The sequence below is a fragment of the Hordeum vulgare genome, chromosome 7H, assembly GCF_904849725.1.
Source record: "Hordeum vulgare subsp. vulgare chromosome 7H, MorexV3_pseudomolecules_assembly, whole genome shotgun sequence".
NCBI classification, from domain to species: Eukaryota; Viridiplantae; Streptophyta; class Magnoliopsida; order Poales; family Poaceae; genus Hordeum; species Hordeum vulgare.
In genome coordinates, this window is record NC_058524.1 from 248,783,666 (window position 1) to 248,798,230 (window position 14,565).

At 43.4% G+C, this 14,565-nt stretch overlaps 2 protein-coding genes across 3 annotated transcripts; one reads left to right on the forward strand and one right to left on the reverse strand.

The window, feature by feature from the left end:
• Positions 1–3,177: 3,177 nt before the first annotated feature.
• LOC123410630 (28 kDa ribonucleoprotein, chloroplastic-like) lies at positions 3,178–5,725 on the forward strand. Its single transcript, XM_045103574.1, has 4 exons — positions 3,178–3,644; positions 4,458–4,559; positions 4,937–5,218; positions 5,375–5,725. Exons 1-4 carry the CDS (start codon positions 3,240–3,242, stop codon positions 5,435–5,437), a joined length of 852 nt encoding a protein of 283 aa, XP_044959509.1. The 5' UTR covers positions 3,178–3,239; the 3' UTR covers positions 5,438–5,725.
• Positions 5,726–5,985: 260 nt separating this feature from the next.
• Positions 5,986–14,301, reverse strand: LOC123410629 (protein-L-isoaspartate O-methyltransferase-like). 2 transcript variants are annotated; one of them, XM_045103571.1, is made up of 4 exons: positions 14,050–14,301; positions 7,780–8,053; positions 7,240–7,404; positions 5,986–6,416 (listed from the first exon to the last, which is right to left on the reverse strand). In XM_045103571.1, exons 1-4 carry the CDS (start codon positions 14,272–14,274, stop codon positions 6,166–6,168), a joined length of 915 nt encoding a protein of 304 aa, XP_044959506.1. In that variant the 5' UTR covers positions 14,275–14,301; the 3' UTR covers positions 5,986–6,165. The 2 variants fall into 2 exon arrangements, with proteins under 2 accessions (XP_044959506.1, XP_044959507.1); XM_045103572.1 differs by having other exon boundaries at positions 14,092–14,300.
• Positions 14,302–14,565: the final 264 nt, after the last annotated feature.

A 14,565-nucleotide genomic window follows, 5' to 3' on the forward strand; every position in this document is an offset into this window, starting at 1 on the left:
TTTTCAAATAAATACACAATTTTCGTGTTTTGAATTTTGTTCAGGAGTTTTAAAAATGGCCCCAATTCCAAAATATGTTCGCGTTCTTAATATTTTTCAGAAGTTAAAAAAATGTCCTGTTTCCAAAAACTGTTTGCATTTTTTATTTTTTTCAGTAGTTTTAGAAGATATTCATTTTTTACAACTTTGTTCGTGTTTTTAAGTTTTGTTTCGGTGTTTCAATATTTTTTCCATTTTTAATGTTGTTTGCGAGTTTAAAAAATGTTCACATTTTCATATTTTGACGGAATTTTATAAAATATTCCTAATTTCAGTTTCTCACAAATCCTAAAAAGGTTTTTTGCTTTGGAATTTATTTAGAGTTTAAAAAATATCCCTGTTTTCATTTTTTTTGTGGATTTTCAAGAAATGTTCCTTATTCTCCAATGATTAAAAAACAATGTTTTCCAAAAGTAATAATGAGTTATTTTAAAATGTTTATTTTTTTGACAGTATTCGTGTTTGAGTAGTTTGTTTCTGAAAAGTGCGAACAATTTTTGAAGAAAATGAACATTTTTCAAAACTATGAAAATTAAAAAAAATCTGTTTGTTTGAAATATTTACAACTGTAAAATTCTGAACAAATTTTAAAAGCAATAATAATTTTTTGAAACACCGAACATTTTTAGAAAATCTCGAACATTTTTTGAGTATGGAAACAAAATTTGAAAAACAAGAACATTATTTTATATTTCTAAAAATAATGAAAGAATTCTTTATTTAACATTACCTTAAATTTTGTTTACTTATTTGACACTGAATAATTTTTCTCGCTATGTCACAACGAGTCTAAATTTTATGCACTTTATGATATTTTTATCCATTTTAAACCTAAATGACATCTAACTCTTTTGCCTTCATGTCATATGTGTGTACGGGACAATAACACACACAATAATCAATGCGGGGCAGTAGCACACACAATAAAAATGACACATGCGACAGTATATACACACGCAACAACATACAACATCATACGCACAACACACACGTAACATCACACAAACGCATGCACGCTCACACGTAACCACACGAACACAACACACACACGACGCGCACACACGAACACAACACACACACGACGCGCGCACACGAACACAACACACACGACGCGCGCACACGAACACAACACACACGTAGCAGCACATGCAGCAGCACGCGCACACGCATAGAAGCAGCACACGCACATGTGCACATATGCAACACCACATACACGTAGCAACACATGTAGCACGCACGCACACACACACAGCAACGCAGCACATGCGTACGCACGCACAAACACGCAGCAACACACATGCAACATCAGGAACATACATGTGCGTGCGCACATGCACACGCAACAGCACACACACAAACAGACTGTATGAGGGATAAAATGGTCTTTTCAGGTGTCATTTGAGCTTAAAATGAATAAAAGTATTATAAAAAACATAAAATTAAGGATTGTTGTTATATAGAGAAAAAAATAATTTATCGATGTTAAATAGGGCATAAAATTTAAACATGGTTAAATAAGGAATTCTCTCAAAAATGATACCAGAACGTTTTTTGAATTTGTTTTTTAAGGAACATTTTAAAACTTTTGAAAAATATTTCATCACATGATTTGTGTTGAAAATCCCAAACACTTTTGAATTTATGAACAAATTTAAAATATGAGCAACATTTTTTTTCAAATTTCTGAACAATTTTTTAAAACATGAACATATTTTGAAAATCTAATCATTTTTCCAACAGAAAGGTATTTCTCAATTTATGAACTAAATTTGAAAAACTGAAATTCTTAAAAAATCCGCATTTAAACATTTTCTTAAAACAAAAACAAAACAAGAAAAGTACAGGAAAATGAACAGAAATAGGAAAAGGAAAATAACTTGAAAAAAAAGAAGGAATTGAAATAGAAACAGAAGAAAATAAAAAGAAACAATCGGAAATCTTAAAAACCTAGTAAAAACCCGGTTCGGGAACTTTTTAGAAGGTTTCCAAAACCGGGATCCTATAGCACTTTAAGCCTTTCGAAAATGGGCCCATGTCGTTCTCTCGTATTCTTCTATGCGCGTTTCATCGACAGTTTTCCGTACTGAGCGTTCGATAGGATATTTCGTTTGAGGGAGCCACTAGTTAGCGAATGCTCCTTCAAAAACCTCCTAGTAAGCACTCCCGCGTGTTGTCACATGACGCGTTCTTAGCCGTCGTCACATGTCATGCTCTGAGCGCTGCCTCTGAGTTTTAATTTTTATTTTTTCGCACGTGTTTACGGTTTTTTAGTTCTTTTAGTTTTTTTGGTGTTTTGGTTTTTCACCAATCTTTATTACTTTTTTGACAAAACAAATTGTAAAAAAAATGTGTTTTCTGTTTTTTTGCGAGAGACACGATTTTGTCTTTGCGAGAGGCACATCCATGGTTTTTTACGAAAAAAATGTTTTTTTGCGAGAGGCGCGGTTTGCTTCCACGAAAGGTACGGTCTTGCCTTTACGAAAGGTATGGCTGTGCCTCTCAGAAAGGAAAAAAAACGCGTTTTCTGTTTTTTTCCCGTGAAAGGCATGGTTTTGCCTGCCTCTCACAAAGGAAAAAACACCATTTTTTTGCAAGAGGCATGGTTTTTCTTTCGTGAGAGACACGGTTTTGCCTTCGTGAAAGGCATGGTCGTGCCTCTCGGAAAGAAAAACACGTGTTTACTATTATTTTTTCTATCGCCAGAGGCACGATTATTTTGGTATGCTTATTTTGGTGAAAAAAAGTTTGTTAAAATCTATCAACATGGAATCTAGTTTTGAAGATCTCGACGCGAGAAATTCAACGATGAAAACGGTTCAAGATTTGGACGCACGGTTTAGAAGATAAAACGTTTTAAAAATATGAATCTACGAAAAAAAGAAAACTTTCATGTTATTACAAGTGACACGCATGCAGTACGTCACTTGTTGCAACCTGAAAAAGGTGAAAGTAACTTTAAAAAGGAATACATACTTATTAATTAGTGATTTCGTTGGCTTGGAGTTTATCTTTTTCGTTTGTCATTTGGGGGGCAAGACCGAAAACAATCCAAAGGCTCACAAGAAAGCATGTGGGAAGCCCATCAAAGCCGACAAAAGCCCAGCGCAGCGTGTATAAAAAAGCAAATTCGGAGGACGGAGCACCTCAAGCTCAAATCCCTTCCCCTGCTCGCCTGCCCCCCCTTATCCCCTTCAGTCACCATGGCCACCTCCGCCATGACACTCGCCATGTCTGCGGCAACGGAGGCCTCGCTCTTCCACCCCGCGTTCGCCGCCCAACACAAGCTCGCCCCGGCGTCCGCCTCCCTCCCACTCATTTTCTCTCGCGCGCCGCTCCTCCGCTCCACCCGCCCCCGCGTCCCCCTTACGCCCCTCGTCACCTCCTCCGACGCCGCTGAGGCGGGCCTCGACTGGGCCGACGCGGAGGAAGCTGAAGAGACGGTGACGGAGGAGGAGCCCGTGGTGGCGGCCTCCGGTGGGGACGCGGGGTACACAGCGGAGCCGCCCGAGGAGGCCAAGGTGTACGTCGGGAACCTGCCGTATGATGTCGACAGCGAGCGGCTCGCCCAGCTCTTCGACCAGGCCGGTGTCGTCGAGGTCGCCGAGGTGAGCCTACCGCTGCAACACCTAAAGTAATAGTAGCGGGTAAAATTAATAACAGCAATGCGTAAGTACGATTTCCCCCGGTTAATACCATTTTGCTACCTGTACAAGTTTGGGACTGTGTGTGTAATCAGATGTTAATTCGAGTGGTAAGCATATCAGTGTTGGCGTGAGTTTATGTAATCAAATACAGTAATATCAGACACTAGAATTCTCAAGCATACCAGTGTTCCCGCAATAAAAAAAAACCATTTTGGTCCTACGCAAGTTTGGGACTCTGTGTAATCAGATGTTCATTTGAGTGGTAAGCATATCAGTGTTGCCGTGAGTTTGTGTAATCAAATAATATGAGACACTAGAATTCTCAAGCATATCAGTGTTCCCGCCAAAAAAAAAAAACATTTTGGTACCTGCACAAGTTTGGGACTGTGTGTAACCAGATGTTAATTTGAATGGTAAGCATATCAGTGTTGGCGTGAGTTTGCATAATAAAATAATATCAGACACTATAATTCAAATGCATATCAGTGTTTGTGTAACTGATGCAATTTTAGGGTAGCTAATCGCAGTCTCTATTTGTTGCCATCCCATCTTCATATTTTCAAGAAACGACTTATTTTATATTTCCTTGTTGGCGCGAGTCCTGTTGTTTTTTCATTCACGTTCTTCTGTTGTCTATTGTTAAACCCTATAGAAATTGCATTACTTGTATAGGCTTGAGAATTACAGTGTCTGATATTATTTGTATAAACGGGCGTGCTGTGCTGTGCTCGATTGATTTTCTTATTTTGTTGACCTTGCTTTGTTCAACTCCAGGTCATTTACAACAGAGAGTCAGGCCAGAGCCGTGGATTTGGATTTGTTACCATGAGTACTATTGAGGAAGCTGACAAAGCCATCGAGGCGTTTAACCGCTACGTTAGTGCATATCAATCTTCTCATTTCTTTTTAGTTCTTTGAATTGTTTAGAGTTCACAGATAATAGAATTTTATTTCATACTCTGACTTGAACATATGAAATTGTTTAGAGTATTTTTCATCACTTGCATGACTTCAAGTTATTTATATATGTTGCCATTACGCATGAAATTGGATGTACCTTGAGACAACTTGAACATATCACTTGATAAAAAGGGATTATTATCACCTTGACTGGCATGTATCCCTTATCTGGTGTCCTAGATCGCACATTATGTTTGATGAACAAATAAGTGCAGTAACCTGAAAAATGTACAACATGATGTATAAGTTGCATATTTTGCTGAGTAGCCGGCTGATTACCTTCTGTTTAACAGGACATCAGCGGAAGGCTTCTGAACGTAAACAGGGCAGCTCAAAGGGGCTCCCGTGTTGAGAGACCTCCTCGACAGTTTGCATCTTCTTTCAGGGCTTATGTTGGTAACCTGCCATGGCAAGCGGAAGACTCTAGGTTGGTGCAAATGTTCAGCGAGCATGGGGAAGTAGTTAATGCTACGATCGTGTATGACAGAGAAACTGGGCGTTCGCGAGGATTTGGTTTTGTAACTATGGCTTCAAAGGAGGATCTTGACAGTGCTATTTCAGCGCTTGATGGACAGGTGAGAACATCATAAGCACCACTATATCATTTTCATAAACTACATAACTACAACATGGATGCAAATAATTTCTCCAGAATCATCGACTTTCATAGTGTGTATGTCAAACATTTAAGTTCCGAACTGATGCTAATTTGTTGTTGTCATGTACTCTAGGAGATGGATGGCCGCCCACTCCGAGTGAACGTTGCAGCAGAGAGACCACAGCGAGGGTTCTGATGCGGCGCAGCGGCGGAGAGCATGGCTTGGCGTTTCTCGTGGACACATGGGAACACTGCTGAAATGTTACTGCAGAAGACTGAAGCATGTCACCACTTGAAACTCCCGCATTAGCCTCCTGATGCTGGCTCTCCTCCCATCCCATATTTTTTTCATGCTTTCGTTCGCTGCTGATGTAATCATGTTAATTTCTTGTCAATACCATGAGTTCAACTTTTCAAGTAGGCTACTGTAATGATGCCCTAGTGTTCTCATGATAATCGAAGAAGCTTTTGTTGGTAATGCTAATATGATATATGTATTCAAAGGACAGAAAGCACGCCTTTTTTACTTTTGCAGTTACGTCTGCCTTGCAACGTGACAATTTTTACAGAACCAAAGATATGTTGGGTCGCTCGAATTTACAGGGCACGTTAACATATGCCACCCCAAATTGCCATTGACAAGAGAACAACATTGCGAGAGCAGTTGCTACGAGAAAGCATGATGCGCGCTCACAGATGCTACCAGGTACAAGAGGTAGCCATTCCTCAAGACGGTACAATAGATAGTCAAACACAAAACATATGCTTTAATACTTTGATGAAGTGCCAGTATCCTACATTGCCCATGAACCCCAGCGTTTTGCAGCGACAGCAGGATACATTTTATGCCCAATCATAACGCCTTGATAATGAGGTTTTAGGTTCACACATTGAAGATAGCATTTGGTTGGCAGAATGCGGCGATCAATTTGAGTGCAACTGGGCATCCTTGCTGGTGAGAGGCACATAGCGCACAGACGTCTCATCTCTTATGCTGACACCGCCATCTTGCTTCTTGTCAACCACCTTCAGCTCCTGGAAGATGGTCCCAACCGGGATCACCATTCTGCCACCAGGCTTCAGCTGCTCGATTAGCGCCTCTGGAATCTGCGGTGCTGCAGCTCCGACATGGATGCAGTCATATGGTGCAAGCTCGGGCCAGCCTTCCCTACCATCTGCATCATCAGTTGCAAACATTATAGTTTGAGATACACCGTAGTAATATGGGCACAATTGCTAAGGGATTCCATGAAAAGGAGAAATATACACATAAAAGAAATGGAGAGGGAACAACCGTATGGTATGGTGAAACAATAGACTCACTTTTCTCTTCTCTTCTCTACCTACTTACTTCAAAAATAAGCAGCGTTCCTTTTCCTGCGAGGGAGAACTCTTTGTTAACCGGTTGCCCACTCTCATCACGTCTCTCTATCGTTTTTTTTCATCCAGCCGGTTTGTTTTTCACCATGCCATATTTGACCGCACGTTCCTAGTATGCCGCTCAATCACATTGATTTACTTACCTTTTGCACCAATTCCACCTTAATTTACTTACTAAACTTCTCCTCAAACTATAAGGTAAATTGCGGGCAGAATTTGATAAACATTTATTTGAACAATCACATTAACATGGGCAGTTAGATCACGAACTAACATACTAGAATATTTATATCCTGTTGCAACGCATGGGCATTGACCTAGTTGAAGAATAAAATACTAGCTTGTTACTATGTTAACCACAACTGAAATAAGCACCCCATGTAGGATATAGCTGAATAAATCCGCATATCAAATTTGTACTATGTTAACCCCAACTGAAATAAGCACCCTATGTAGGATGTAGCTGAAGGAATCCTCATACCAAATTTGTATATGTATATATATACAAAACCTGATAATTACGAGTCTGTATGCCCATCTTAACATGGTTCTAAAAATACTACTTGCCATGATGGAAGCAAAGTAGATGGCAGAAAATGTCAGACTTGCTTTACTTACCAGCAATATGAATACTGAGGGATCCATCATTCAGCTGTGGGGCTGCTGAACTTTTCTTGATGTTTTCAGTAGAAGAAGCAACCAACTCTGGTATGTGTTCAACACCAACTGCTCGTCCTCCCGGTCCAACCATAAGTGCAAAGCAAGCTGTTAGGTACCCAGTGCCTGTCAATTTACCAAAACCAACCAGTGAGTTTAGGACCAAGGTGTTCATCATTTCAGCCACTAAAACAAGCTAGTATTATCATTCGGACAGGAAATAAATGATCTGACAGATATCAGCATTACTACAAAATCGTCAAATTTTAGTGTTAAAATCTGTGGATGACATGCCAAATGTGGCGAAATGCCCTCTCATATGTTTTTTTTAGCTAGGCCTCTCATACATGTATTTTGATAGACTTCATCACATTCTAAACTTTAAAGATACAGGTTGCTAAATCTGTGGAATGATATCAGACATGAACATCACCTTATGTGGCCGTACAAATTCAGATATTTCAGTTGAACTGATTGAACATACTCAAGTCTGATACATACCTGATCCAACATCCAGAGCCCGCATACCAGCCTGCAGATGATCCTCCAGGAGCTCCAGGCAAGCAGCATGCATGTGAGGCGCAGATATGGTTGCATTGTAGCCAATTGCCATTGGGCTATCAAAATAGGGAGAACCACCCGGAGGCACAAACAGACCCCTATCGATGGTCTCCATGACCTCCGCAACTTTGGTCGACTTGATTACCCCATATCTCTGCAGTTGCTCAACCATAGCCTTGTTCTTGTCGCTAGCTCCGCTTGACCACAATCCATGCTATCACAGTGTCCCCACCAGCAGAAACATGAAACACATATAATTAGTCGACTTTGCCATTCTAAGCGGTGTCAAATTCAGTGAACGAAACTGGTTCCCTGTGTTAGATTGATCTCTCACCGCGTGGGCCCAACGGCCCACCGGGCCTTGATCTATGCGCCCTGATCGGGGGCGCCCAACCCATTATGGTTGGTGGGCCCCTGTGACCCGCGCTATATAAAGGACGGTGGGGTGCCGGGGCACGAACTACGAGATTCGCCGCCGTCACACCCCTACCGACATACCTATCCGATCTAGATTAAGCGCGGTGCTCACGGAAGCTCCACCTACGCCTAACCCTTCTTCTCCATCACCGCCGTCGCTACCACACCGATGGAGAACGGTGCGAGCTCATCCGGCCCAGGACAAGGTAAAGTCACAGGTTTGTATCGGATCTATCTATGCCTAGTAGATCCACGTTCTATCAATGGTATCAGAGCCACTAGGCAAAAGATTTATTCGGTTGAATGAAATCGAAAAGAAGTTCTTTTTTCCCCACCCCGACATGAACCCTAGATGGGCAAGGTACCGAAGATGGCCTCGGGCCTCGTCGGCAAAGAAGCGCCGCCGCAAGGCCGCGCCTGTTCCTCTCGATCCCCACACGCTTCGGCAAGCCGGGGTGTGGAGAAGAAGAACCTACCTCCTCGGAGGCAAAGTAAAGATCTAGATCCAACAGGAAAAGGAAGAAAGGATTCGGATCGGATCCAAAACAGGAGAAAAAAAGGAAGAGGGGAACATGCAAAGTAAAGTATCAGCCCTTCGGGGCAAAGGGCACCATCACCGCGCCCTTGACGGTGGTGCGTTCACCATGAAGGTGCTCGCACGCGCCGGCAAAGGAACAAAGGCGGAGCCAACAAGTCATGCCGCTGCGGAACGAAAGGAAAAAAAGGCATCACGGTCAACCCACTCGACGGCGACGCGCTCCCGCAAGGGAGCGCGCCACCGGCAAAAGGGGAGGCCACGGTGCTCTGTTTCTCTCTCTCTCTCTCAGAAACAAGACAAGGCGCCAGCAGGGGAGAGGGCGCGGCGCGGCGCGGGACCCATGGTCTCCGCTGCCGGCGGCCAAACCCACCTCGCAGGCCAAGACACGCCACCGCGGCGGGGCCCCAGAGATCCTCCTCGGCAGGGCATGCATGCCGCCGGCGCGAGGGAGGACTTGGCCACCACGCACAGGGGAAGGCGCCATGAGGAGAGAAGGGCGACGGCGCGCTGCGCTCGGCGGGGCTCAAGGGCCGCCGCGCGAGGCAGTGGCTCGGCCACCACAGGTGCTCCTCGACGCGAGAGAGACGCCCGGTCGTTGCTCTCGAGAGATAGGAGAGGAGAGCGGCGCTGTGTGTGTGGGGGGGGGGAATGGAGTTAGGGTTTCTCCCCCAGCCGGCTCGCCCCTTTTGTTCCCACCGAAACGCGCGGGCAACCGTCAGATCCCATCCGACGGCCCCTATGAAACCCTATCTGCCACGCGAGGCCGGAGCGGGCCTGAAGGCCGAGGCCTTAGAGGCCAGAATTCTCCCTCAAAGCCACTGGGCAAGCTCCAAGTCAAGGCTCCCGCTTATTATCAGCCAAAGCCAATCACAGTAGACAAGGACACTTGTATATACTGCAAGGAGAAAGGGCACTACAAGAAGGATTGTGCTGCCTGGCTAAAGGCCTTCATGGCAAAGAGAGGTAACTATATTGTTTCCTTAGTAAATGAATCTCTGTATGTAAAGTTTCCAAAATCTACTTGGTGGATTGACTCAGGTGCAACTGTTCATGTTGCAAACTCTTTACAGGGGTTCAGTTCGACGAGGACCATGTAACAAAACGAAAGAAGTATTGAAGTCGCAAATGGTGTCCAAGCAGAAGTTGAAGCTCCAGGTGATGTCTCCTTGGAGCTAACCGAAGGATTCAAGCTTTTGCTTAGAGATGTGCTTTTTGTGCCTTCATGTAATAGGAACTTAATAAGTGCATCATGCTTAGACAAAGACAATTATCAATGTGTTTTTGGACATGATAAATGTACCGTGTAGTACAATAATGATTATGTAGGCAATGCCTTTCTTCATGATGAGCTTTATTTGTTATCAATTCGTGACAAAGTGAATTATGCAAATAATGTGAATGTGCAAAGTTCTTCGTCGAACAACGAACAAAAGAAAAGAAAGAGAACTCACGACTCCTCGAAACTATGGCACTGTCGATTGGGCCATATTTCCAGGGGGAGAATAGAAAAATTAATCAAAAGCGAAATTCTTCCAAAGTTGGAGTTCTCTGACTTAGAACAATGCGTAGATTGCATTAAAGGAAAATATGTAAACCAGATAAAGAAAGGTGCAAACCGAAGCACAGGAACACTGAAAATTATCCACACTGATATTTGTGGACCGTTTCCGGTGAAAAATGTGGATGGTTACGATTCATTCATAACATTCACAGACGATTACTCCCGCTTCGGTTACATTTATCCAATCAAAGAAAGAAATGAGGCATTGGATAAATTCAAGATATATTCAAAGCTGAAGTTGAAAATCAGCTTGACAAAAAGATTAAGATTGTGAGGTCAGACCGTGGGGGGGGGGGGGGGAGTACTACGGTCGGAACACACCATATGGCCAAGTTCCTGGACCTTTTGCAAAGTTCTTGTAGGAGACTGGCATTGTCGCCCAGTATTCAATGCCGGGCGAGCCTCAGCAAAATGGAGTAGCTGAAAGGCGTAACCGTACCCTCATGGATATGGTGCGCAGCATGATGAGCTACTCCGACATGCCATTGGGATTGTGGATGGAGGCACTTAAAACCGCCATTCACATTCTCAACAGAGTACCAAGCAAGTCGGTGCCCAAAACACCACACGAGCTATGGACAGGAAGAGTGCCATCCCTGCAACACTTCAGAGTGTGGGGATGTCCAGCTGAGGCCAAAATGTTTAATCCAAACATTGGAAAGTTAGATCCAAAGACAGTGAGTTGCCATTTCATTGGCTACCCTGATAGATCAAAAGGTTTTCGTTTCTACTGTCCTGACAGATACACAAAGTTTATGGAAACGAGACATGCTGTCTTCTTAGAGGACGAAATGATGAGGGGGAGCATGGTAGCTCGGAAAATTGATCTTGAGGAGAAAAGGGTGCATGCACCCATTCCGATGATTCAAGAGCCATTTTTCTCGCTACCAGCTGTGACTCCAACGATGACAACTATGGGAGAAGACCCGGAACCTGTCCTTCAGGAGCCGGCTGAACCCGTTGTTGATCATGAAAGGGAATTGCAGCAAGAAAAAGTAGAAAGTGTGCCAGACAATGAGGCACTTAGAAGGTCTAATAGAACAAGAAGACCTACTATTTCTACTGATTATAAAGTCTATAACACGGAAATGGTTCATATGGATGGTGATCCCACCACATACGAAGAAGCCATTAAAAGCCCTCACTCATCAAAATGGCTAGAGGCAATGGAAGATGAGATGAAATCGATGAGTTCCAATAATGTTTGGGACTTAGAGATTATTCCTAAAGGAGCAAAGACAGTAGGCTGCAAATGGGTCTACAAAACAAAGTATGACTCTAATGGGAATGTTGATAAGTATAAAGCCCGACTTCTGGCAAAAGGATTCACGCAAAGAGAAGGAATAGACTACAATGAGACTTTTTCTCCAGTCTCTTGTAAGGATTCCTTCAGAATCATAATGGTACTAGTTGCTCATTTTGATTTAGAGCTGCATCAAATGGATGTAAAGACGGCATTTCTAAACGGAGATTTAGAAGAAGATGTCTACATGAAACAACCCAAGGGTTTTATCATGGAAGGCAAGGAAAATATGGGATGCCGCCTAAAGAAATTCATTTATGGGCTAAGGCAAGCCTCTAGACAGTGGTACATAAAGTTTAATGATACTATTAAAAGGTTTGGATTTCAAGAAAAAGTTGAGGATAACTGCATTTATGCAAAGTTTAAACATGGGAAATATATTTTCCTAATCTTGTATGTGGATGATATCTTGCTTGGAAGCAATGGTATTAGTCTACTACAAGAGACAAAGAAGTTTTTATCCTCGAACTTTGACATGAAAGACCTTGGTGATGCATCATATGTTTTGGGCATTGAAATTCACCGAGACAGGAAAAATGGAGTCTTAGGACTCTCACAGAAAGCATATTTAGAGAAAGTTCTCCAAAAGTATAATACGCATAAGTGTAAAGCCACACCTGCTCCAATAGTCAAGGGCGATAGTTTTGGGAATCACCAATGTCCCAAGAATAAGTACGAGCTCGATGAAATGAAAACAATACCGTATACTTCGGTTGTTGGAAGTTTACAGTATGGACAAGTGTGCACACGCCATGACTTGGCGTTTATCACCGGGGTACTCGGTAGATATCAAGCAAATCCAGGCCAAGAGCAATGGAAGATGGCAAAGAAAGCTCTGTGTTATGTGCAAGGCACAAAAGAAATCATGCTAACATACAGGAGATCTGAGTCCCTAGAGATAAAAGGGTACTCAGACGCAGATTTTGCGGGAGATAGAGATGATAGAAAATCCACGTCAGGGTACGTGTTCACTCTCGCAGGGGGAGCTATTTCATGGAAAAGCTCCAAACAGACCATAGTTGCATCGTCCACGATGCAAGCAGAGTTCATAGCATGCTTTGAAGCCACCGGGCAGGTGATATGGTTAAAGAAGTTTATACCCGATTTGAAAGTGGTAGATTGTATTCACAAGCCACTAAAGATATACTGTGACAACCAGCCCGCAGTATTCTATGCTCACAACAACAAGTCCAGCAATGCTTCCAAGACAATAGATATAAAGTATTACGTTGTGAAAGATAAAATCCAGGATCAAACTATAAGTCTCGAGCATATAAGTACGAAGTATATGCTTGCGGATCCGCTAACGAAAGGCTTACCACCCAGTGTGTTCAAGGAACACTTAGCCGGCATGGGTTTGTTGGAAAGCCTATGATTCCTAGATCATAAGAGGCCCAAAAGTAAATGAATTTGTTTCAAAGCAAAAGTGTGTTGTAGCTGTATGATTCTATCGGCAATTAAGTTGTGACGATGAGACATGCTCTACATGCCTATATGTGATGGAACAAATAAAAGGTATAAAGTCATAAGTAAAAGTCGAGATCAAGGGGGAGAATGTTAGATTGATCTCTCACCGCATGGGCCCAACGGCCCACCGGGCCTTGATCTATGCGCCTTGATCGGGGGCGCCCAACCCATTATGGTTGGTGGGCCCCTGTGACCCGCGCTATATAAAGGACGGTGGGGTGCCGGGGCACGAACTACGAGATTCGCCGCCGTCACACCCCTACCGACATACCTATCCGATCTAGGTTAAGCGCGGTGCTCACGGGAAGCTCCACCTACGCCTAACCCTTCTTCTCCATCACCGCCGTCGCTACCACACCGATGGAGAACGATGCGAGCTCATCCGGCTCAGGACAAGGTAAAGTCACGGGTTTGTACCGGATCTATCTATGCCTAGTAGATCCACGTTCTATCACCCTGTGATTGACAAATTAAATAAAGTTCATATGGATCATGCCATAAGAGAACAATCTTAACTCGCTTGGATGATGGTAGTTGAAAATGTTTACCAACCAGATGCCTAAAATAGCCTAGCAGCCTGGCGACCTTTCCATTTGGATGATTCACACCATCCACATTCCAAGCCTCAAATATGATCATCACACTTAAAATTGAGTCTACGGGTCCACAGGGACTGAGTCAGATCCAACCAAAGCCCCTCAGAAAGATGATCTCAGCAAATACAAAATATATTTACCTAAGGAAGTTGGCACTACGAAAACCAAACCATGTGGTCTAAAATTCTCCTCTAATTAGGACTTTGACCCCCCCCCCCCCCTCCCTCAATTCTGCACAGACACTTCTTACATTACAGATGAAAGGTGAACCAGATCAAAATTAACTAGCCAGCTACAGCGCAATCAGACGATTCCAGGAAGAACTTACGGAGCGGGGCGAGGAGAAACAGGAGAAGATGGAGCGGACTACCTCCATGGCGAGGAACTGTGGACGCGGAGAGGCTCTGGAGCTGGAGGAAGAAGTCTCTACGCTGCTGCAGCGAGGAGAGGCGGCTTGGAGACGGTGGATGCTCGTCGGCCGGTCGCCGCGGTGCGCCAAGAAACAGGGCCGGAATCTTTCCCGTAACAACAAGACGGCTCGCCTCTTGCTCATCTTTTCTCTTGAGAATAATCTTTTTTTTAGGTGCTCATCGCTTCTGTCTCACTGCTCGGCTTGGCGAATGATTGGGCTGGAATGGCCCCATGACTTTGGGCTTATATGGGCCCGTGACGACACTGTGTAGGCCATAATAAAGTCGCTTGAAGAAAAAGAACGCCTAAAAACAAATTTGCTTGTTTCTAAAAAACATGCTTCAAGGTTGCTAACGTGACTGAAATGTGGCCATATGAATATGCTTTTTTCTAGAGTACGTAATTGCGTAGATGGAGATGCGTTGCATCACCG